This window comes from Varanus komodoensis, unplaced genomic scaffold (assembly GCF_004798865.1).
Source record: "Varanus komodoensis strain SLA01 unplaced genomic scaffold, ASM479886v1 scaffold21, whole genome shotgun sequence".
Taxonomy (NCBI): Eukaryota; Metazoa; Chordata; class Lepidosauria; order Squamata; family Varanidae; genus Varanus; species Varanus komodoensis.
The window spans coordinates 7,169,746-7,193,727 of record NW_025335589.1 but is presented as its reverse complement, the minus strand read 5'-3'; the positions used below and the strand labels follow the sequence as shown (position 1 = coordinate 7,193,727).

Genomic DNA, 23,982 nt, shown 5'->3' with positions numbered 1-23,982 from the left:
AAGCTGGAAATACTGATGAGGGCACTACGGAATTCTTAACTTACTCTGCAAACATAATTCTTCCCTCAGTGTGAAGCTAACATCAGAAGACTCAAGCCACAAGGAAGGTCCTACAGCATGACCTTCAGCTTTTTAAAAAAGGTGGAAGGAGTAGGGCATCTTGGGGGTACCTAGAAGAGCACCCAGGGTTGTACTGGTGACTGCGAGAACAAAGTGGCCTTCCCTTGTCCTACATGATTTAGAATCACTCTACAGAAGCTCATACACAAAGGGAATGTGGAAAGGCGACTTAAAACTACCGACGGAGAAGCACCTTTCCCATTGATGAAGGTATTTTAATTATGAAAAACCCTAAAATGATTGAAGTTTAGAAAAATATACATAGGGAGGATAATGTTGAGGCCAAGAGTAAGAAAGGCTATATATTTCCTCAGAACACTAGAATAGGTGCATGTAATAAAATTGAGGGACAGCACGGTTCAGGATAGACGTTCTTCACACTATGTATAATTTAAGTTTGTTCAAAACAGAGCTGACTAGGATGGGCAATGCTGGTGCTTTGTCGGCGCACTGGCTCTCAGCCTGTTTGAGTCAAAGTTTTTGCACTAACTTTTAAAGTCCCAAATAGCTTGGGAAAAAGAACATTTAAAGGAACCTTTTTATTTACCCAATATTTTAAAGTTTTTAAAAATTAATTCAGATTTTATTTATCGTCAGTGGAGTTTTATATTTCTGTTGTATTTATTGGATATTTATTACTCTAAGCCATCCAGAGACGTTTTGTATTGGACAGGTTAGAAATATCCAAATAAATAAATAAACAAACAAACCTCTCCTTACCATATATACCTACTCAGACCTGTAAATTATCTTTGAAGGCCTTCTTTCAAGTAGTCCCTTCAAGTGTAATTAGGAAGGTGGCCACAAGACAGAGTCCCAACTCTGGTTGTGGAACCCCATTTATGGAATGCCATCCCCAAGGAGGCTCACTCAGTGAGCTTAGCTTGTTCATGCAGGCAAAAAACATTTTTTTTCCATAGGCATTTTAGATTTTGTAGCAGTTTCTATATAATTTACATTAGTGTAGTATAGTGTATCATTTTAAAATCTACCTGTAGAACCTTTGTTATTGGGTGAATTGAAACTAAAATTTAAAAAGTTAGAGAATGCTTCCAAATGTACAGTTACCTGCTTGGACAGCTTCCAAAAAGAGTCATAAAAATCCACAGAGGGTAGGTGGTGGTAGGTACAGCAATGAAAGCAAAATGTTTATGTCAAAAGAGGGTAGCCTTTAGCAGAGCTTCCAGCTGGATCAACCTTCAGTTTAATTTACATAAGCAATTCTTGTCTTCCCACCATCACAAAGTAGGCCCAAGGAAGGAGATCTTTTTACACCCTGAGCAGAAAGAATAAAAGGACTACACAGAGCTCTTTCTGTTAGTAGGAAAAGTCTCCTCAGACTTCCTCAGTGGCACTGGGCTGAACACTGATGTGACACATGATGCAGAAAGGATGCTGGTCATCTTAATCTGTCACTGCATTGTCCTAGCAACTCCAAGGATGGGCTTTGGAGATTCAGAAGGGTTACGTTATCTGCCTTCTTTTATCCAGGGACACCACTCTAGGAATGGGAGGTATCCTTTGCATGGCTGCTTCCATGTTGCCATGTTCATACATAAAACCTGGGGACAAACAGTATGCATAGCTTGTTTGGATTTGCACCATGTATGTCCAGAAGGCACTGTAGGTAGAGGTTGCTAATTCTGAAAAGTTTATTGTGCGATTTTAGTGATAAGGAATCAATGCAAAAGAATAAGGTATCATTCTATCACGTAGAACCTAAAAAGGAGCATACTCTACCTACCATTCTTCTTTGCAGCAACAGGCACAAAACATGACATGCCTGAAAATGTTCTCTGAAATTCCTGTTTTCAAACCACATGCTTCAGACTATTTTCTACATTGATTCGACTAGAAGGGTTCTTCACAGACATGGTTAGAAACCCCACCCATATACTAAATTAAACTTGCTTCTAAGAGACTATTTTGAAGAGACAAAACATTTATCTAATTCCTCTTTTATCACACTTGAGTCAGACACAATCTGCCTGTAAGGTAGCTTTTGACAAGAGACATATACATCATGTGTGTTTTAGACATACATGCCAAGTGTATGGAAAGAAAGGCGAGAACAAGAGGTGTGGGGAGAAGCTTGGGGTTTTTTCTCCTCCTTTTTTCAACTGCTAAAAATAATACGATCCAGAGCAATTGTATTCTACCAAATGTGTCTGCACATTCAAACAGGCTTGGTGCATATTTCTGCTTTAAATCATGCCGCTACCCCCACACCGGTGCCCCTTTTCTCTGCTCATGCAGGAAAAAAATAGCTCTCTTTTGGGTTCTTTACCTGTCTCAGCTTGCTTCAAAAATGAGAAGAAAGCTTTGCAAGGCCTGGGGTGATGAAAAGATTAAGTTCATAAGAAACTTTCCCATCTTGGGATAATGCAGTAATGGCAGAAGGTAACACTACAGGAGACATGAGCCATATTTAACTGATTACTTCATTTTTTTTTCTAATACTGTTTTCAAAGGCACAATTTTATGGGGTTCATCATGAATCAAAAATAGAAATATGAAAAGTTTGATGCTTTCTCCCAAGATAAGGATGGAAAAATTCAGATCTGCAATATTAATCTGGTCACCCCTCCTTTCTTCTCTTAGTGTGGCTCCATGCTGATTGATTCTCACCACAACCCTGAGGAGAATGTCAATTAGAGGTGAGATTTCTAGGAGATATGGGGGAAAGTGTGGTTCAGAAGGGTTTCTTGGGAGATGAGAATAGTATTTGACTGCCATTAGCAGTAGCAAATATTCTTGGAGCATATGGCTTTGCATTGCCACAATGGAATCCTTCAGGCAACAATGCAATGACACAAGTAAGCCATCAATTTCTGCTATCAGAGTCACGTCAAATTAGTGCAAATTCCAGCAGTTCATCTTTTCAAGCCAAGCTATTTTTAAGGGGAATTTGGGGAATTCTGGCTATAAGTTCAGAACTAGATATTACAGAATATATGTGGTTACCACCAAAAATATGACATGGCACTCTCTCCAGCTGCACAAAGAGTGGCCATAAATTGAAGCAAGGATGAGGAAATGTGAAGCACAATAATGCCATCTCTTTAAAGAAACCTACTCCAATCTAGTAAACTCCTAGCATTTTGGACTATAACACTAGCACTGGCATAGTGGCTAAGCTGATAGAATCTGAAACATCTGCATGGCACCAGGTTGGGCAAGGCTGTACTAGAAGATACCAAGAAAGAAAAGAGGAGTATGAAAGCCAGGGCTGAAGTTTTTGGCAGAAAACATATAAACTCCATGATATGTAATTGCAGGCTGCATAAAGAGAATTTAGATACTGGCTTACACTGGCATACACTGCGTTCAAATAATAGTCAATGCACAAACATACTGAAGGAATTGTTAGGCTTCTTCTCATTTCACAATGCTTAAGGACAAGACTCAAATAAGGAGCAACATACTACTCTTTCCAGTACAGGGCAAGTAAGCATAAACTATTTATGGAACTGCTTTGAATAAAGGCATTCTAGGTCATAACCTATCAAGTAAGGATTCTACCTTCCGTTAATGCAGAGTTAACTTGTAAAGCAATCTGCTGCACTGCAAGTGGCAGCTTCCAACCAGTGGCTTAAGGACAGAATTAAATGGATAGTAGTTGCATATGTCTTACTGTACATTACATCTTCCTTTGTGCAGCTTCTACCTTTATAAGGTCCTGAGGCACAGACCTCTTGGCATGGGAGAGAAACAAACACCAATGCCATAAAATCAATAATTTAAAATTCATCTTGCTACCCCATTATGAGTAATGTCCCAGCTTTTTGCCAGAATGTACCAGAGCCCTGTATTTGGCCTTCTAGTTGCTTATCACAGTGGTCATATTACACTGTGCTCAGCTTCTATTGTTGTCAATTCTACTAATTCTTCTGAATACTCAGTTATCCCCTCTGTATGTTTTAGCCATTATTGTCTTTTAAATCCCTGATCTTATAGCAACTTGACTTTTTTCTTAACAAGGTTCCGGTTTGGATGCAGCATGAAGTCACATGTGTTTACCTTAATTCTGGCTTGGTTGTACACCTCAAGCTAGCCCAGATTTGGCCAAATGCTCCTGCTATACCTTGGATTGGAATGTATTTTAAGCAACCTTGGCCACTTTCTCCCCACACCTAATGACAGTCATTAAAGCCACACCTCTAACACATAAGCTATAACAACTCAGTAGATACAACTGCAGTTGGATCTAAAAGCTTCCCCATGACCACAGTCACTTCCTGCTAAAGAGTGTTTCTACAAAATCCACATATACTCTTTATATCCTATTGACCCAATTTATTAGTAATACCTGCTCTTCTTGTCCACCAATAAAATTTCAGTACTAGAAATAAAGCGTGTCTTAATTGAAATAGTGACTAAACTTTATTTAGGGGGCTTGGGGGGAAAGGATTAACAAAGAGTGCTAACAAGTCTTCATAGTATCTAGAATTCCTTTTTACTCAGGCTGTGACAAGAGCAGCCAAAAATTTTCAAAGACAGTGTATTTCCCAACCAGTTTCCATAGCCAGCCAGTAGAAAACTTGCTGCTCTGATCACACCTTGCTATTCCTTGGGTGCTGCAAAGAACTTCAGGCCAATTGCAAAGGAGTTGGTAGGATAATGATAATAAACCAACTTTAAGTGAAACAAACTTATTGATCTTGGTATGCCCAACAATGTTAAAATTAGCTATACCTTAGTTTTATGTCAAAATGCAGCCAATGATCTCCACTCTTACCACAGTCCCAGCTAGTAAAATCTAATTTCTATTCCTTGTGCTCTCTTTTTATTTACCTAAATAATTTATAATCAAATTCCTCCGCAGAATAGTTACTATCATAATTGCTTGCTGTCTTTCATCCTTAAATAATCTTCATTCTGAATGCAACATGTACATATTCTAGTACTTCCACTGCTTATAGGTATATTTGGCCTTTTCCATGGTTCCATTTAATTTGTCTTATATATTTTAGACTGGTATTCTCTGGAATATCTGTCTTTTTTAATGTTTTAACCTTATTATATAGTCAAAGCCTTTAAAATTAACTATGCTTGCCTGGTCTCCATTTTGGGTCCTTGCAACATTTACCTGAATAATAAATTGATTTTAAAATGTGGACTGCATTTTCAATTAACTTTCTGTGTTAAAAAAGTAGTTCCATGAAGAAAGGGGATGTCAAGCACCCATGTAACACTGTGTCGCATGGAAAAGTAAGTATCTGGTGGAGCAGAAGGAGGGAATGACAATGGCTGCCCGGCAGTGGCCAGTAAAGAAGATGTAGCTGCACCAGGGAGGCTTCAACACACTGTTATCAAGTAGCAGAAATGGCTAGATGATAGAAAACAATGAGAAGAACAGAATGAGCAAGGAAGAGAATGGAAGGTTATATCTACACATGTAGAAAATACAGTAACATCTTACTGTCCAGATAGGAAACTCCCTGGTTTACACCAAGGTTCCACTCCTAGGGAAAGAAATGTTCCCCACAGAAATTCTTGGAGAAATTAATTTCAATGTAGCTGGGACTGAGTATGTATTCCCAAATGCAGAAAAGGCAGCTGTGAAAAGAAGTACTCCCGCTGTAATTCAGATCCAGTATAGTCATAAAATCATAGAATAGTAAAGCTGGAAGGTCCCATGAAGGCCATTGGGTCCAACCCTTGCTGTTGCAGGACTCCAAGTCACACCATCCCACTCATGTGTGGAACATTTAAAAATACAGCTCTGTTAAAGCAAATTACAAAACAATTGCAGTTCATTTCCTTATAAGTTGGAAGGGGCTGTGCCCATGGCTTAGTGAGAACTACAGCCTTGTGGTATAAAGAACTATTAATATAATAGGTATGAAGTGAGACTTCTTAATGTACTGCCTCAGGCACCAATCACAGGCAAAAGTCTGTTGCATGCAGAAGCCTCAGGCTCCATTACTATACTTTTAAATGCTCATAAGCCAACAGACCTTAGAATATTCACATTATGTAGTAAGAAGTTAGAGTAGGAATTTGGGTTTGATGTTCACTTTTTTCACCCCTGCCCCACCCTAAGCCACAGGCTCAAATAACACACACATGCCACCATACCATATTCCAGGGATGTACTACAACATTTGTTTTGTGGACCTCCACTTTTGTGTTGTGTATGCCCCATGTACTTTTTAAAAGGGTACTTTTATTTTTGACTTCTTAAAAGCTGTAATACTTACCATCTTCAAAAATTGCCCCAGTTTGAAAGGATAGTTCAGAGCTATGTTCTGCCTCACATGGATAGACTGCTCTTGCTTTTCTGCTGACAACATGGAAAAATCAAAATTAAAAATTTCTGTAAGTTAAGTTTTTAAAAGTTGCAGAATCACTTCTTAAATTTTGAACCAAAATGGAGGGCTATCCTGTCTACACAACCTATACAGGTATGGAGCAGGGGGACAGCAGTATTTCCTTGTAATGAGAAATCTATCACCCCACTCTTTGACAACAGATTGAAAAATGTAGACTATATAAGGCAATAATTTGCACCAGGAGTTGAAGTGTGTGTAAGAAATGGGGAAGTCTATTCATTTAAAGTCATTACAAATCTGAACACACCTCTTTCAGTTCAGCCATTCTTAACAGGCATATATAAAACTGCATCATTTACTGTTTAATACTAGAAAAATGGAGTTCTGCTGTATTCATTATCTCATGCAACTTAAGTAGATCAGATGCACTTTTTTGTATCCAAAGTAACAGGAGAGAAGGGAAGAGGTATGCTATCAAAATTAAAGTCCTGACCACTGCATTAAGGTTTTACCTAGAGAAATGCACAATGTAATCATTCCACAAACAGGATTTGCCTAACACAGAATGGCATGATTATGTCACAAACTGCAGATTCTGATTTGCATGGGTTAAAGGTATTACCCCATCCATACCATCTACACTGCATCATTGTGACAGGAGCAACAATCAAGATGCATAATGGGGCAATTCAGAGTGAAGCTCTAGTTTTTTTCCTGCTTGCTCTCTACCACTAGTCAAACCTAAATATACTACTTTATCATGAAAGTTAAAATTATTGTTATGCCTCGGAAAGTTGCTAACTGGTGTTACATGCAAGCAAATTGTCTCCAATTTATTGCAGCCCTATAAATGACTGAATTCCAAAATGCCCTGTCCTCTGCAGCCCTATTCAGCTCTTAAAAACTCATGGCTACAGCTTTCTCTGTGAAGTCAGTCAATCTCATAGTTGGTCTTCTTCGGCCCTTGACTTTTCCTAGCATTACTGTTCTCTCCAGTAAGTCTCTCCAGAGCTTTCTCAACCTGTGAAAGTCACTGCACAGGAAATATGTTTGCCTGCAAGCTACCTAATATCTGTATAGACCACTTTACAAGAAGAAAAAGTTTTGCTTTTCTTATTTATTATATTTATATCCTTCCTTTTTTCCTTTCAAGGAAATCAAGGCAGCTTACATAATTCCCCTCATCCTCTCACAACAACAGCCTGTGATGCAGGTTCAGCTGAGAGTCTGGGACTGGCCCAAAATCACCCTGTCCATGGCTGAGTGGGGACCAGAACCCAGATCTCCCACTATTGCACTCTTTACCAGTACACCACACCAGCTGTTATAGCATGAGAGTCAGACTCAGGGATGGAAAAAAAGAAAAAGAAAAAAACTTGATGGCAGAGTTTTACCTTCCAGCTTGCCTTTCAGTCTCCCTGGCAGGAGATGGAAAGGGGACAGATAGTGATGTTGATGTGACTGTGGTAAGTGCTGTATTTGACTGCACATTCATCCAAGAAACCATTGATGAATGGATGTCGCTAGAGCTGAAGGGAGACATTTGCAAAACAGAATTAATTTTTATCTTTTGTTACTAATTTTGTTAGTAATCAATTTATGTTTTGAGATCCAAGAAGTCAATAACGTAATTTGCGACCCATCATTATATATGTTTTGACCTTGAAGCATGTTTCTTAAAATCTGTTGCCAACCGTCTATGAAGAGGTTGCAATTACAACTCTCCTAATAAAGGAAAAATCCTGCTTTGGACCATACAGACAAATATGCTTTACTTTTTACTGAGCTAGCTTTATTGCTAAGCTTGAAACATACAGTGCTCTTAGAGCAAAATAAAGAGCCTGAGTTAAATGCCGATGTTTATACAGAACAGGGTTGGTTGGCAGACAGTGTGTTCTAATGATAACCTGAGAACATCAAACAGTTGCTAACAGCTTGCTAACAAGGACTTACAGACTGTTATATTGCCATGAATGCCAGTTAATATTTCCCTTGAGAGGTACAGATTAATTGTCCATCATGATATTTTGCCTCTGAGGCGCGCGCGCGCGCGCACACACACACACACACACACACACACACACACACACACACACAGAAGAGGGGTAGAGGGAGAGGGAGATTCCTTTCTCTTTCTGAAAATCTGCAACACAGTTCTACGGTGGGGGGAGCAAAGAGACTGTAAGCATAAGAGTGATGGGATGCTATCCAAGTTCTAGTCTGTAGACTTTGTCTTAAGTAAAAGGATGAAAGGAGGATCTTTTCTTGGATTGGTTTTGCCAGGTATGCTTATTTAAAAAGATTTTTAGTTACCCTCACCTCAAAGGTTGAGAACAAAGGAAAAAAACCTTTTTTTATTGTTCCTTTTTGTGCCCCAATAAAACATGATTTTTTTTCTGTTTAAAGTTTAACTCATATGTTATATCCTAAACTACCAGATCCCAGAGGGAAAAGCAGTCTTGGTAGTTTCAGTTTGGACTATAGAGAACTGTGCATGCATGTATATACGCACATGTGCGTCCACAAATGACATAGATATTCAGTATCGCAAATGATAATGTGTACGATCATCAACTGGTTTCTAACAGATATAGCACAAATAGGATATTACCTAGGAACTGATTTTCCAAGAGGCAAAATAAAACCTGAGAAGGGCCGAAGACAGTGATTCCTCCTTTACTTTATGAGAAAATTAGCCCTGGTGCAGAGAAATAGGTAGGTTGCTTGCCTGTAACTGCCTTTCTTTGAGTGGTCATCTGTGCATTCACACATATGGGCTTTGTGCCTGTGCAGAGTCTATACTCAGGAAGCTTCTATAGCTAACTGTTTGACTGGGTGGGAGTCCTGCCCTTCCTGTTTCAGGATTGTCATAGGTCCCAGGACTGAGGAGGGAGTGTTGTACCAAACTGGTCTGGCCCTGTGCACCCTGGGCAGGCAAGGGAGTGATTGTCAAAGCAACAACAGTAGGGAGGTTGTGTGAACACACAGATGACCACTCAAAGAACAGCAGTTAAAGGTAAGCAACCTGCCTATCTTCTTTACAGTCTCTATGCATCATACATATGGGCAACTAGCCTGCTTACTTCGAGAAGGTTGGAGGGGTGATGTCATCATCAGAGGAGAGGCCTACACTGTTGATGGAGCAGTTGGCTTTTGTATGGACATCTAGTCATAGTACCCAACAAACAATGAGAGCATGTTCTATGTGGCAACTCTGCAGATCTCATGCAGGGAAATCCCAGAGAGTAGGGCAGTGGCTGTGGCCACTGCTTGAGCTGAGTGTGCCCTTGGTGGGACCATGACTAGAAGGTCAGCTATTTCATAAGCCAGAAATATAGTGTTTGCAACCCAGTGGACTAGTCTTTGAGTAGAGAGAGGATGATTTCTTGGTTGAGATGAAACTGACATGACCCTGGGGAGGAAGGCTGGCTCTGGCCAGAGTACTGCTTTGTCTCTGTGGAAGGTAGGGTAGAGGGGATTGCTGGAACACCTGGCCAATATGATGGCCCCTAGGAAAGCAACATTCCAAGAGAGTAGGCAGAGGACAGTCACAACCAGTGACTCAAAGAGCTTCTCGGTCAGGACCTGCAGCACAGCCAAGAGGCTCCTTACAGGCATGAACAACCCACAGAAACTGGTGAGCTGGAGGGTATATGAAGATTGAAGCTCCCTATACTGGCAGGTGGAAGTGTAAATCCTTTACATGAATGACTGCAGGAAGTAGAGGATGTGCTCGTCCGTGGTGTCTTGTGGTAGTATGTTCTCTTGGTGTGCAAAGGCATTCCATTTTGTCAGGTAGGACATCCTTGTGGACAGCTTGAGAGCAGCAATAAGGATAGACCTGACCTCCCTAGGCCCCTGGAGTATGGCCTACTCTGAGATGCAGAGTTCCTATGTCAGGGTGGAGGACTTAGCCCCAGTCCTTTGAAATCAGGTGTGGTGCACTTGGGAGCTGAAGGGAGGTCCCAAGGTATAGTTGGAGGAGTCTGGCAAGCCATGGCACGTCCCTCATGTAGGCAGAGAGTGACTGTCCAACTGGAGGGTGTCTACTGTCACAGTGGATGCATTTTTGGAACAGTGCCACCAACACCATTGTGGAAGATAAGGAAGTTGGAAAAAAGAAAAAAAAAGGCATTTCAGTAGGGGAACATGATGAGGTAGAGAGAAAAATGGGTAGAAATACATATTGTTGTAGATTTATATATATGGGGGGGGTGAAGAAAACAAAGATTTAAATGATTTAGAGGACTGGAGAGGAGTAAGTAAAACATGCTAGAATATTCAAGGTTGAGGAGAAAGAAGCACTTCCCAATCTAGGTTTGCTGGCAGTCAAAAAGGAACAGAGGAAATAGGTAGGATCCCTCCCATGCACTCCTGGAAAAGGGAGGGAGGGGCTCATGCCTGGTCAAACACTTAGCTATAGAAGCTTCCTGACACTAGGCTCTGAGCAGGTACAAAGCCCATATATGTGATGCACAGAGACCACGAAGAAGAACAGTGCACTTCTCTGGCCAGATAGATCTTGTGGATATATTTAAAGAGTGTGTGGTCTCCAATACAGCTAAAAAAAGTATTTTTGAAGGAAGTGTGAAATGTTTGTGGTAACAGCTAGAAATTATTCTTCCTGTCACACCTCCATGTGGGTTCTTTGTAATTCTTTAACTCTCTTGAAATTTAATTCCCATTCCCATTTTTAAGCAAAAGTGGTTCAGCGATAAATGAATGCTGAATTTTAAGGAAAGCCTTGCTACATATAAGTTTGGCTCATGTGATGGCAAAACAGATCCCTGAAACAAGAAATCCTTTGATTATCAAGAATTAGTTTAAGAGTATCTAGAAATACTGAAATTGAAATGTGATAGCTTTTATGAAATTTTTGACAATTTTGGATGAACGTGGAAAGAAGCTGAAACAGATGCAATAATAATGCTTGCAAAAGTGGAGAAAAGTAACCTATCAATCATTTCTCCTTGACAAGAAAACTTATTTGCTTGTATAGTTCAAGTTTTGAAATAGGGGACAGGAAGACTGCAAACCTTTCAGCAAATAAGCTAGAGATCTTTACAGTTATTTGGAAACCAACTTCTGAAAAAAAAAACATTATTGCATTTTTATCTGAATTGTTCCTAAGGCTATTCTGTTGAAGAGAATCATTTCAGCACAAACATCAGTGAGCAAAGAAAGCAACAAAGAGAGGCCATGAAAAAAAATCTACACAAACTTTTCAGAAAAATCTTATTTCATACAACTGTCATAGGTCTCTTTTCAAAAGGAAAGCACACAACAGGCACAGAATCTCACGTGATTTAAACATTTTACTACAAAAAAGTCATAATATACTTTAGATACAATATGTGATTCAGTACTGTACATGCCAGGAGAGTTTTTGCCTATTCTATTACGCATGTGAATGTATTGTACTGGATGCAAATAGGAGCAGGAAGAAACTGCATCCCTAAATATCTTGTTAGGATTCTGCATCTGTGGAAGTTTGAGACACAGCATGATAACAATGCTTTAAGATTCTTCACTTTAATGAAAGGAAGACTTTGTTCCTAGGAACAGGATATGACAGGCAGGCAAGTTAGCCTACAACATGTGGGACATCCATAGAAATGTCAGTTTCAATAACTGAACAACAGACCAGCAAGGAAACTGACATAACAACAGGGTTGTGAAATATATACAGTACCTCACAAAACTATTAACCAGTAACTCATACCTATCTCTGCCCCAAGTACTGCCTAATTTCTGCTACTCTCTCCATTCAAGTATGTTTCAGTACAGATTCAATCCCTAAAGCATCTTGCTAAGCCCATATGTGTTGGGTGTAGCCACATGATAGAGATCACAGCCATCTTTCTTCAGGTTGCTTTCCTTCTAACTGTATGTGTCATTTAGCTTTTTAACAGTTCTCAATTTGGATAGCACACCATCTTCACAGCTTTTATAATTTTAAGAAACAATGCACAAGTTTGTTCAAAAGACTAAGTAATTTTTCCATGCTGTGTATCACACAACAACCTGACGTGTGGACATCTCTTCTATGTGGGAAATTGAATTCACATGCACACATCTGTTTTGCCTTGTCTGAACTTGCCACTAACTGCTATTTCAAACACTGGTGCAGAAGAACTTTGTACTGTACGACTAGATCTTCATACAGTGACTGCAGGCTCTCCAGAATGCATTTAGCAATTTTAGAAGCATTAAAACTGGACAAATCTGATTCTGATCAGGTGAGGTCTTTATCCTAACACAAGAAAGAGCAAACGCTAACAGAGTAACTTTTTAATAAGCCATCAGTTATACAGGCTTCCTTCTGGGTGCTTTGAACAGCAGCAAAAGATTCACTTGTTTAAAAAAGGCTTAGTATGATTCACTTTCTACAAAAGCTTCAACCCAGAATAGAATGTTTCCCTGGGCTACAGAGCACAGAAACACTGTTGCAACTGTACCAGTCTTCAATCTTCTACTGTGACTGCCACTGTGATTCCACATTTCTCTTTACTGAATGACTGCACAGCAGGCTGAACTTTTACATTTAATATTACTTGGGGGGAGGGGGAGAAAGACATTGCACCACATGCATGACTTTCCATTATAAAAACTTTAGGTTTATTATAACTCCCCCACCAAAAAGAAGAAGAAAACCTTGCATTTACTTATACATTCTAAAATACTAAGAGCTAATTTGACACTAAAGCAAAATTATGGAGAGTAAGGACAGGAAAAGGACAGCAGACCAGAACTCCAATCAAAGCTTGTGGGTTAAGCAGGAATCAAAACTTTAGAAACCCGTGGTGTGTATATGTGTGCACATAATTCAATGAGAAATCGCCCAGATGGCTAATTGCATGTGCAGCTTATCCAGGAAGGGTGTATGAGTGAAACAGAGAACTTTTGATCTGTAAGGGGATCATGCATGTTAAGATGTAAGCATGTTAGTTATCATCCAGTAAAATAGTCCAGTATAATTAGATACTGTAGGCTGCTTATATTTTCAGCTCTGCATGAATCTAAATTTATAAGAATCAGTTCCACTAAAATAATCTGAAATAAGGTTTCTGTACTTTAAAATACACTAAGAGACACTAAGAAATCAAGAGCTAGTTTTGTAGTATTGGCTTTAATAATCAGATATAATTAAGCTACACTCTTTCATGCTTCTGTTAGTTTTAAGATTTTCATTAGAAACAAAAAATCTACTTTTAAAATGGTGTCATTTTATTTTATTTTATTTTATTTTATTTTACTTTACTTTATTTTATTTTAGGTATTTGTGAATACCATTGTACCTGAGGAGATTATAGCAGACTGCCTTCAAACAGAAATGATGTTACTTACAGACTGGCTGCTGAGTCTGCTGGGTCTCCACTGTCAGTTATAAGATGATTTTTCTGCATGTCTGGAGGACTGCTGGGGACAGCAGTTGTAGGAGACTGAGAAGATAGGGAATCCATGCTACCAGTGGGTGTGCATTCTTTGGTAGGGCTAAGACTGTCACCTGAAGAAGAAACATGTTTTATAGCAATAAAACACTAAAATGTAGCATTTATTATACGAAAAATACTGCACAGAAAATTTGCACTGTAACCGTACAATATTTGCACTGTTCACAATATTTGTAAGTCATTGGCTGTAACCTGACTACTAAGATGTGTATTTAATATCCAAATCATCATGCAAATATCAGAACGGTATCACATATGCATGTTCCTTAAATGCTTGTGTCAGCACAGTGACTGATCACACTAAATTAACTCAAGCAAGCTGATGTTTGGAGATAATTATAACCAAGGGGATTGTCATTTTGTTCAGAAATTTCTTTTCCCAATATACTCTTTGCACCAGCCTTCTTAGTATCCAAGGACAACAATGATTTTGTTATTGTTTAGACACTGGTAAAAAAATCTGAACTGAAAATATCATCCTAGAATACCTGCTAATCTAAGTTAGCTTGTAGAAGCAAGATGTGCAAAACTTAGGAAAAGTTTATTAGTTTCTGATATGAATGATGGAACATTAGACCTACTAACTTGTTTCTGTGCATTCAGTACATTGAACTGATGATTTTAGATGCTGCCTGTAGTTCACATTTGCACAACATGACATGACAAGAGCAATTCTAGTAAATTAAGACTGCGTAATATTCCCACCTCTAATTCGCAGGCACACGTCACAATGAAAAAGATATTCTAGGAGATCTAAAAGCAATACACTAATCTTTGGGAGCCACTTGTTATTTTTCCAGCACTGAGATTAATATTAATATCTAAAATTCATATGCAAATGACAGCACAAGTTTCTTTTCTCACTCTGGGAAACACACCTGGAAACAAAGGCTTAAATACTAATTACTACAAGGAACATTGTGCAAGGGGATGTTCCTGTCCTCTCCTTCTCTTTCCATGCCCCATTTCCCAACCAAGCCTCTATGTAGAATTGTGCGACCATCCTGAACAGGGGGCTGCTGGAAAAGAGAACCAGGTGGAGCCACCCATCATGAGTGGAATGAAGCTCCACTCAAGGGTCCTCTGTATGGTTGTGAAATGCTCTCTTGTCTCACCCATCAGCATCTGTGCCCATATTATACTGTTCAGGAACTTTGGGGGAGCTACAGTGCTCCAGAGAGGAAAAGGGTGAAGAGAAATCCCCCTTAACCAAATTGGCCACCTACTGTTTGCAATAGACAGGGCCCAAGTTAATTAATGAACAAAACCCCATTCTAGGAAGCAAGCCCCACAAAAGGAAGCAGGCTTTCAGACACACTTCCAATACATGTTTAGTTCCACATCTCCATCCTCATTACAATGTTGAACTAGCCCTGTTGAACTGATTGAAAGTATAGATGGGATACATGAGTAGAACTGCAATCCTATACCTATAAGTCAGCCTTAGCTTAACAGGCCTCTGAGTACATATGTATATAATTTGTGGCCTGACTGACAACAGCCAAGATGACACATGGTATTGGCTCTGACAGGGAAAAAAGAAACTTTTTACTAATCTCCTAATTTTCATTAAAGAAGCATACAATAATTACAGCAATGTGAATTTGTGAAAAACTTATATATTTTTTTTAATTAAGTGTATTTTCCAATTGCAAAAGATTAACAGCTGTAGTTGTCTGAATATGCATTTATGTAATATATATTGGAACAGTGAGGAAATTTCAGAATGGTTACACTGAGATTTCTGGACCAGCTTTTAGAAGTCAAAGGGTATGAGATGTGGGCCTCTTTATTAAGTCACGTTATGTTGGCAAGAACAAAACCCACTTCAAAAAGGTCAACAGGAATTAGATTGCAAAGCAAGAGAAACAAATTAGGTTACAGTGTCAATACAAATCAAAGCAAATTAATTTAAACTGTGAAGCTGCACTGTTGTATCATAACAGCAGCAAGCATCAAAAGATGAGTTGCTCTCTCTCCAACCCCTCCCCTGAAATCCTACAGAAGAAAATGTCATAGGAGGTGTGTTTTAATTCTGGTCTTTCTACTATTCAGCTCAATTAATCAATATGAGCACAGGTTGCAATTCAGGACTAGAGAGGAATGTTAACAAAAACAGATAAACATTGAAAATATTTCCACTGGCAACTTTCAGTAAAGGTGCTGCCAGAAAGCATCTGGGTGTCACTCAGGTGGCACTATGTCAGGCGAACTGAATGGGCCAGTTTCCAATTAAACAAGCCATGGTGGGCTGCATCCTGTGTTGGCACATGTGGGCAGCCAATTTGAATATTCAAACCATTGATACAGCTAGTCTTATCATCTAGACCTTGCAAGGCAGAATGTGTGGGAGCACAATCTATAAAGTGGGGTAAAGCATGCTGCTTCCTGCACAACTGACAAACTGCAGCTATATAATGATTATTCAAAAACCTTCTAGCACAAGCACTATGATGATATAAGTCAGATCAAGTAATGGCAGGTTTCTTATCTGTAACTGTCCTCTTAGGAGTGGTCAACTTTGTATTCATTCATACATAAGGGTTGCACACCTACAAGGGTCTTTCTCTGGGATATCTGTGTTACTGAGATCCCCTTCTCCATCATAGTTGCTATTATAGAGGGTTCCTAGCTATTCCCTCAGTTCCCAATTGACTTTGTGGCTTTGGGTATAGAGGGAAGATCAACCCAACCCTGATACAAGAAGAGGCTGACTACAACCAGAATGGTATGGTAGCATTTTTGGAATAACACCAAATGGGAATAGTGAGAGGGATGGTGTGAATGTCCAGAGAGCCACAAAGAACAGTTACAGGTAAGTAACCTGCCTTTCTTCTTTGTGGTCTCTATACATCACACACATGGGCAACTAATGAACCTCCCTACCAGAGGAGGGACAGTAGAGTTACTGAAAAACTGAAGAAAGGACCTCTCTGCCAAAGGAGCACCCTACTCTTGCAATTGATGTAAATGAGGTTGACTAGGTAGATGCCTTATATAATTCCTGTAGGGGAGTTCCAGCATAAGAAGATGACGACATTGCCATTGCCTGGGTGCAGTGAGCTTCCAGTAGTTCCACAAGCTGTAAGTCAGTTTGATACTCCAAGGAGATCATTTGTACCAGCCAGGATGCAAATCTCTGACAGGATACTGGGAGACCTTGTTTTAGACACTATGGTAGAGGAACAAGTTCCACCAATGGCAAACTGCTTTGGTTCATGAATGCTAGAATGCTAGGGTTCCTCAGACCTTCAAGGTGTGCAGAGTTGATTCCAACAGTGTAGAAGGAGATGCAAAGAAGGAAGGCAGTGTAATGGCTTGATTAATATGAAAATTTGAAACCACTGTAGGAAGAAAAGAGGGTACTGGAAGCAGGACTACACCTTATCTTTATAAGGTAATAGGTTCTTTCCGTAGCTCGCTGGGGAGCCTGATCAGAAAAGAAGCCCTGGGTTCTGGTATATAAGAAGAGATTAAATAAAGATGGGTCCCAATGTATAGGATTGTCTGGGAAGGATAAGAAGAGTGGGGAGTCCAGTATTCTTTCCCAAATTAACTGATAAAACTAACCATCTTGGAAAAGACATTTAGTGAAGGAAAAAAGTGTCACTGAGCTACCTGAATTTCAAAGAACATTCCTATCAATAACTTGGTTCACACAACATGTGCTGTTTCCCTTGTTTGTTTCTGAGTAGAGCTTGTCATGTTTTCTGCATCTGGCACAATAGCTTAAGTGTGGGTTATTAACCATGCACAAACAACCCTGAGAAGCCATGGCTTGCAGTTGGGTGGCTTGTTTTCAGAGTGGCTTGTCATGAGATGTGAATCCAGCATAATGGCTTGTGCATGGCTTGCCACAGAGAGCATCCAAAACCTCATCTGCCCTTAACCCACACCATCCCTTTTTCAACTTGGCACTTATTTTGACAGAAACTGGTTTCATCCCCTTGTGAGTTGAGTGAGTACAGTGTATGCATGATTGATTGACTTCTGTTTCAAAGTGGAACCATGGAAACTTGCAAGGGAGGAAGAGGAATTTAAGCTTTCCTCTCCCCTGTTTTCATGCCCAAATCTCCTTATCAATGGGGCAGTTTGAAAAAAAAAAAAGAATTAGAAACTCAATGCTTTCTTTTTTAAGCCCTTTCTGATGGAAAGTATATCAGCATAAAATGGGGGGGGGTAAGAACTCCCCTTCCATCATTGTCTTGAACTTGATTTACAAAAACAAGGGGGAAAGTTGGGTTTCTGCAGATATTGCCAGTTCTAGTTAAAAGCCTCACCATCCACTAGCCTCTTCTCTTAAAGTGTCAGCCTTGTTTTATTTCAAAGCAGGCTCTCACCAGGAGCTTCTGTTCTACAGTACAATAGATCATCATTCACCCCTCAGGGTAGGCCTTGGGTTTGCTAGAAGAATATATAGCCACTTCAAGGATCTTCAAATAAAAAGAACAACCTACAGATGTGCAGCCTCCTATATGAACCTCTCATTGTGGCAGCTAAAAATAAAAGGATCAAGAAATCACAATCTCATCAAGCTGTGGAAAACAGTTCACAGCAGAGTCACAGATAGTGTGTCAGGGTGTTAATTTAGACCTCATAATTAAAATGCCAAGATATGATAGATCCAAGGGTTACCATATAAAAAGAAATCAGATAAAAGCACAGCAAGCAGAAGGATGCCATGCTATGTCAAGATTAAAGTGACAAGGAGAAGCTCTATGAATTAGGAAAAACATACATTCACATGTGCAGAGAGATAGAAGGCAAGAAATTGAATTACTGAAGAATGAACTACTGAACACACATCTCATTGTGAAAAAATAATAGATATATTAATTTTTGGTAATAGTGTACATCCAATAGCTTTTATTTCAACTTGCTGCTTAAATAAGAGAGCATATCCTCTTTTTTGAAACACTACAGACATGTACACATCCAGAATTTTTTTAATATTCAATGTTCACTCCAGCAAAGCTGCGGCCACAGAAAGCTGAATAGCAACAGAAATTTCTTAAGATAAGCTATAGCTAAAAATGTAAAAGAGACAGTGAACAATCCATACATAATCCTCTGTGGTTACGCATTAAGGGTTCAGTATGCCACATGACTTGGGAAAGAATTATTCAAAGAAGTCAGCTGGGATTTCAGCAAGTGCCTTTAACCATTCTATCAACAGCAGTTTAGAATTTCTAACTGTTGCAGTTTTAAGATATCCAATAATCTCATTTGCAGAGGTACAGAACATTTAGCCCACAGGCCATTTGCAGTTTCCAAGGTACTGCAGAACTTCTATAGGCATCTTCAAAATATTAGTTCATAGTTTAAAAATAAGGGGGGAGGGCAGTAACCCTAACTCATAATGAGCAGTGCCTTAAAGCAAATTAAAAACTAAACAATTTTTTGTGGCATAAACATTCGTGCCACAATGAACTAGTCCTTTAAGGTGTTGAAAGACTTTCTCTTGGCTTGCTATATGAGACAAACAGAGCTAACTTGCTGGAAATGAGGTAAAAAGTATGATTCCAAGATCTACATAGAAAATAGCTTTCAGTATTTTTTTCCCAAAATCAAATACCTGTTTTGCAGAGTATAGAGCAGGTGCTTTAAAAACATATTACATACTTTAATGATGAACCATACACCTCTGTTGACCAAAAGGTCTGTGTCCTGGTGTGTATATGCCCAAAGTACACAACAGGGGAAGGTTTTCTTTTAAAGGATTTAGTCACAAGAATTACCAGCTACCAATGAATCCTTCCAGATGGCACACCTGAGCACACTCAGTTGGCCCTCCCACAAAAGTAAACAGTTACAATGGTGTGATCTTTTCTACTTGCACACCAAAGAAAATGCTGTGAAGGAGGGGGGAAGATGGGGTGCTATTTCATAGAAGAGGAGGAGGATGGGGTGTGCTGGTGTGAATTGCCCTTTGTTTGACCTGCTGTTGTCTGTCAAGTGCCAACTAGCTTTCTCTGGAATGGTGCCTGGTCAGTGCCAGCTACATTTCAAGGATGCACACATGCTGATTTCTAGAAAAGTGGGTCTTTCTTAGGCATGGTTATGTGGCAATGACTGCATGATTTACCTAATGAAAATTCTATCTATTGATTTGCGCATCACCTGTTTTTCCATGCTGCCTTTTTTAGGTCATCCTTAAGGTAGTCCTTAAGAATAACAAAACTGCTTCATGGTGATCCTTAAAAAAGAAAAAGCACATACTTGCACACACATTTGTGCAATTTCAAAACACAGAATAAGTAGAGACACAAGCAGAATCCTTGATTTTCTATTTTAATCCTTAAGAGTCTGACTGAGTTTAGAATAGAATGCATACTCATAATTTTGCATCTTTTATTTATCAATAAATGAAGTTGATTAAGAATTTGTAAATCAATATATTTCAGGTACATCATAATCCTAAATTTAAAACCCACTAATTTCATCTAAGCTACAAAGCTTCATAAACCAAATTTAATTTTCTTTATGGACAGATATAATTAACTAATGGTACAGGAAGAAGGTGAACATGCTAAAATTTATTGCTAAATTCAAGCACCTGTCAAGAACGGCCTACAACCCCACAGAAACCAAGATGGCCTTGGGTCAATGCCAAGATTGTATAAAAGAACGCAAAAGTCTTCCTTTCTGTTCAGAACACCTTGCAACATGTTATTTGCCCAATGAATTCTGCTTTCTTTCACTTGGTTGATCATAAGTAGGCAACTGTTTAATCTCTTGATGTATAGCAGCTTTCAGTATTAGCACTAACAGTATTATTTGCCAGACTAGATTCTTTATTCCAGCTAAAACTAATATTCAAGAGTATTAGTTCTCTCAATTCAGGAAATTTTTCTTTACTTCAGGTTCTTATGTTATTCCATTTACCTTATCAATTTATAATAGCCATTGATCAAATAGATTTGGTTAAATAAGAAAGATACTCTTTTATAGATGCTCTCCTTTAGAACAGATACTTTTCTTTAGTTCCAGATATACAGCAGTGTGTCATTAAAAGGTACCCTTCCACCTTCCATTTTCCATTTTTTTTAAGATAACAGAAATAGTGAAATGGAAAACTACTGTAGATTGCCCTGATGACACACAATACACCGCAACCCTACTCTGCTGCCGAGATAGAAAATATAATTAACATCTTACTGTCATCCAGCTCAAGACAGAGATTATATACAGCAATGGGCCTCTTATTACGTTGCCCTTGTCTTCTTGATTGTCGTGGTGGAGCATTTGGAGGAGACACTGACGCAGAGATTGGCTCGGGGAAAGGCAGAGTTTGGAAAATCTGTGAAGAGTAACACAAAGAGCATAAATTATTTACTATGAACAGCAAATTATATCAATGCAACTGTAAGCTATTAACAAAACATGTTTTCTATTCCACTGAAAGCAGAAAGGAGCCAAAATTGTATTCTTCGAGGAGTGTGCCATTGTTTTTTAAATAAATACAAAATTAAAATTAAGCCTAAATGTCATATATATCAAGTGTTATGCCAATCATTTAAATTCACAGAGTTAAGCATGAGCAATTCTGCTTGCCAGCTGTTAAAGCAAAGAGAAAGAGAAATAAGGATTAGTAACAATGAAACAAAGCAAGTCAGAAGAGGCCTCTGGGGCCATCTAGTCTGATCCCTGGCTCCAGCCGTCTCTGCTTATGACATGCTTATCACGTGCATGTCCAGTCTATCCTTGAACACCCTCACGAATGGGCCTTCAACTACCCCCATGGGAGCCCATTCCATACCCTTGGGATCCTAAATGTCAGGAAGTACTTTCTGGCATCCAAATTGAACCTGGGTTCCCTGAGATTTGCTCCATTGGAATGCATCCTGCCCTCCTCCACAGAGGAAAACAAGTCTCTATCCACCTCCGAGTGGCAGTCTCTCACGTATCAATATTCTGCCAACATATCCCATTGAAGACTCCTCTTCTCAAGGCTGAAAAGACCGTTCCCTCAGGCTCGCTTCATATGCCTTTCCCTGCAATCCAGCCACCATCCTTGTGACCCTATGTTGTCTTGATTCCAACCTGGTTATATCCTTCCTATAATGTGGAGTCCAGAACTGAACACAATACTCCAATTGCGGGTGCACCTGAGTCATATAGACAGGCGGCAATACCTCTCTCGATCTAGAAGCCATGTCTATGGCTATGCAACCAAGGATGACTCATGTTTAGCCTGCATTTGGACAGTACCCTGAGATACCTTTCATAAGTGTTGCTCTCCAGCCATTTGTTCCCTAACCTGTACTTATGGCATCCATTCTTATGCCCCAAGTGCAAGACCTTGCACTTATCTGATTGAACACAATCTTGTTGTCCCCTGCCCACTTTCACAGTCTGTCCAGATCCTTCTGAATCTGGAGTACCTGCTCCTCAGTTGTGACCACTGCCCACATTTTAGTATCATCTGCGAATTTGATCAGCAAACTCATCACCCCCTCTTTCAGGGACAGAACCCTGTGGGACCCCATTTGTCACTAGTCGCCATCCCAATGATTCCCCACTAATAGTTACTCTCTGCTCTTGGTCTGTCAACCATGCCCCAATCCATTACACAGTGCATTGGTCTATCCCAAAACTCCTCAATTTCTTTGCCAGTATATCATGCAGCACTTTGTCAAAGGCCTTGCTGAAATTCAGGTAAACTACATCTACCACATCCCCTTCATCTAGCCACCTCAAAACCTTGTTATAGAATTCCACAAGGTTCATCTGGCAGGACCTGCTTTTGTGGAACCCGTGTTACATGGCTGCCAACCTCCCTTCCCTACCTAGAGTTACTAGATCTCTCACTATTATGAGCCTTTCCATTGTCTTTCTTACAATTGATGTAAGGCTAACTGATCTGTAATTCCCCATCTTGCCTCTATTAACCTTTCTGAACACTGGGACCACTGATGCCACCCTCCAGTCCTCTGTAACCTCACAGAGTTTGCACATATTTTCTTCTACATAAACAGAATTCATTTCCTGGTTTATTTCATTATCAGTTGTTTACAAATTATTTCATTATATTTCTTACAGGTGATCTGAATTAGAAAAAAACAATCAACTAATAAATAAATACCTTACCACATAATTAATCACAAATTAAAGCACAGCAAATAAAGTAAAAAGCTAGATGGAACAAACAAGTCCATCCAAAACAGTTGAAACAAGTTCAATAAAATCCCACATGCCACACTTGGGAAATAATCACAAAGCACTGAAACAACTTTGCAAATCCAGAATGACTGCCCTTATAACAGCTCAAGGAACCACTGTGTTTTGCAGTGAAAGAAAGCCACAAGCCTAGGTACTGTGAAGGGCCACGTCATGGTTCCCCAAGGCATCATAGCAATAACACACAATATTTGACCTTAAAGTACAGAAGATAAAAATAAACACAAGTCAGGTCTGCCTTGGTATAATCATAGCCCCTGAGCAACTCAGTCTGAAATACTGCAACAGCAATATCCTGCAGCTGACTCAGATTTGTAAAACACTACGAGTAGCTTCCTTATGAGGTAGGAAAGCCCCAAGACTAAGAAATATTTGCCTTGTGAACATAAATCCCTACCTTTGAGCCACCTATCCCAGGTAGAATTCCAGTTTCTGAACAAGATTCGGAAATCAGAATTGGCCTGTTAAGATAGCTAAGGATGCAAACCCAAATTACAGGATTCAATATCAAGTTTGTTTATCCCATTTCAGAACAAATACTGCATTCATAAATATGTAGGCATTTTAACTTTCATGAACTATTCTGCTCTGAGATGACTGGACAGAAAGTTGACCTCAATCATTGGTACATAAGGCTTGATGGAGAGCAAAAAAGATAGGAAGATGTGAACAACGATGGTCTACCGACTGCACAGTGGTCTGTAAAAATTGACTGCATAGTGACTAGTGAAATTAAGAAGAATCTGCTAGAAGCCAGCTGGTCAGCTTATGGCACTGAGGACTTTTCAGATGGCCACAAGCTCAGACATAAGGTACAAGCTGCAGCCTGAGATGCTACAAAAATAGTTAATAGAAAAATCTAATATTCCTTCTATTTTGAAATATAAATAAAAGAAAAATGTGAAGGGACACATGAACAAAGACATAATATGGATGGGCAGAAGGGATAAGAA

At 39.4% G+C, this 23,982-nt stretch overlaps 1 protein-coding gene across 3 annotated transcripts in view; it reads right to left on the bottom strand.

The window, feature by feature from the left end:
* ARHGAP10 (Rho GTPase activating protein 10) overlaps positions 1–23,982 on the bottom strand; it is a 145,454-nt gene that overhangs the window by 8,063 nt on the left and 113,409 nt on the right. For 2 of the 3 annotated variants that reach the window (XM_044430789.1, XM_044430790.1), the window contains exons 19-22: positions 21,008–21,149; positions 13,743–13,902; positions 7,790–7,924; positions 6,324–6,406 (exon numbers count right to left, since the gene is read on the bottom strand). In XM_044430789.1, coding sequence (XP_044286724.1) covers positions 6,324–6,406; positions 7,790–7,924; positions 13,743–13,902; positions 21,008–21,149 — 520 coding nt within the window. The remainder of the gene's footprint in view (positions 1–6,323; positions 6,407–7,789; positions 7,925–13,742; positions 13,903–21,007; positions 21,150–23,982) is intronic. The other variant, XM_044430791.1, reaches the window with a different exon arrangement.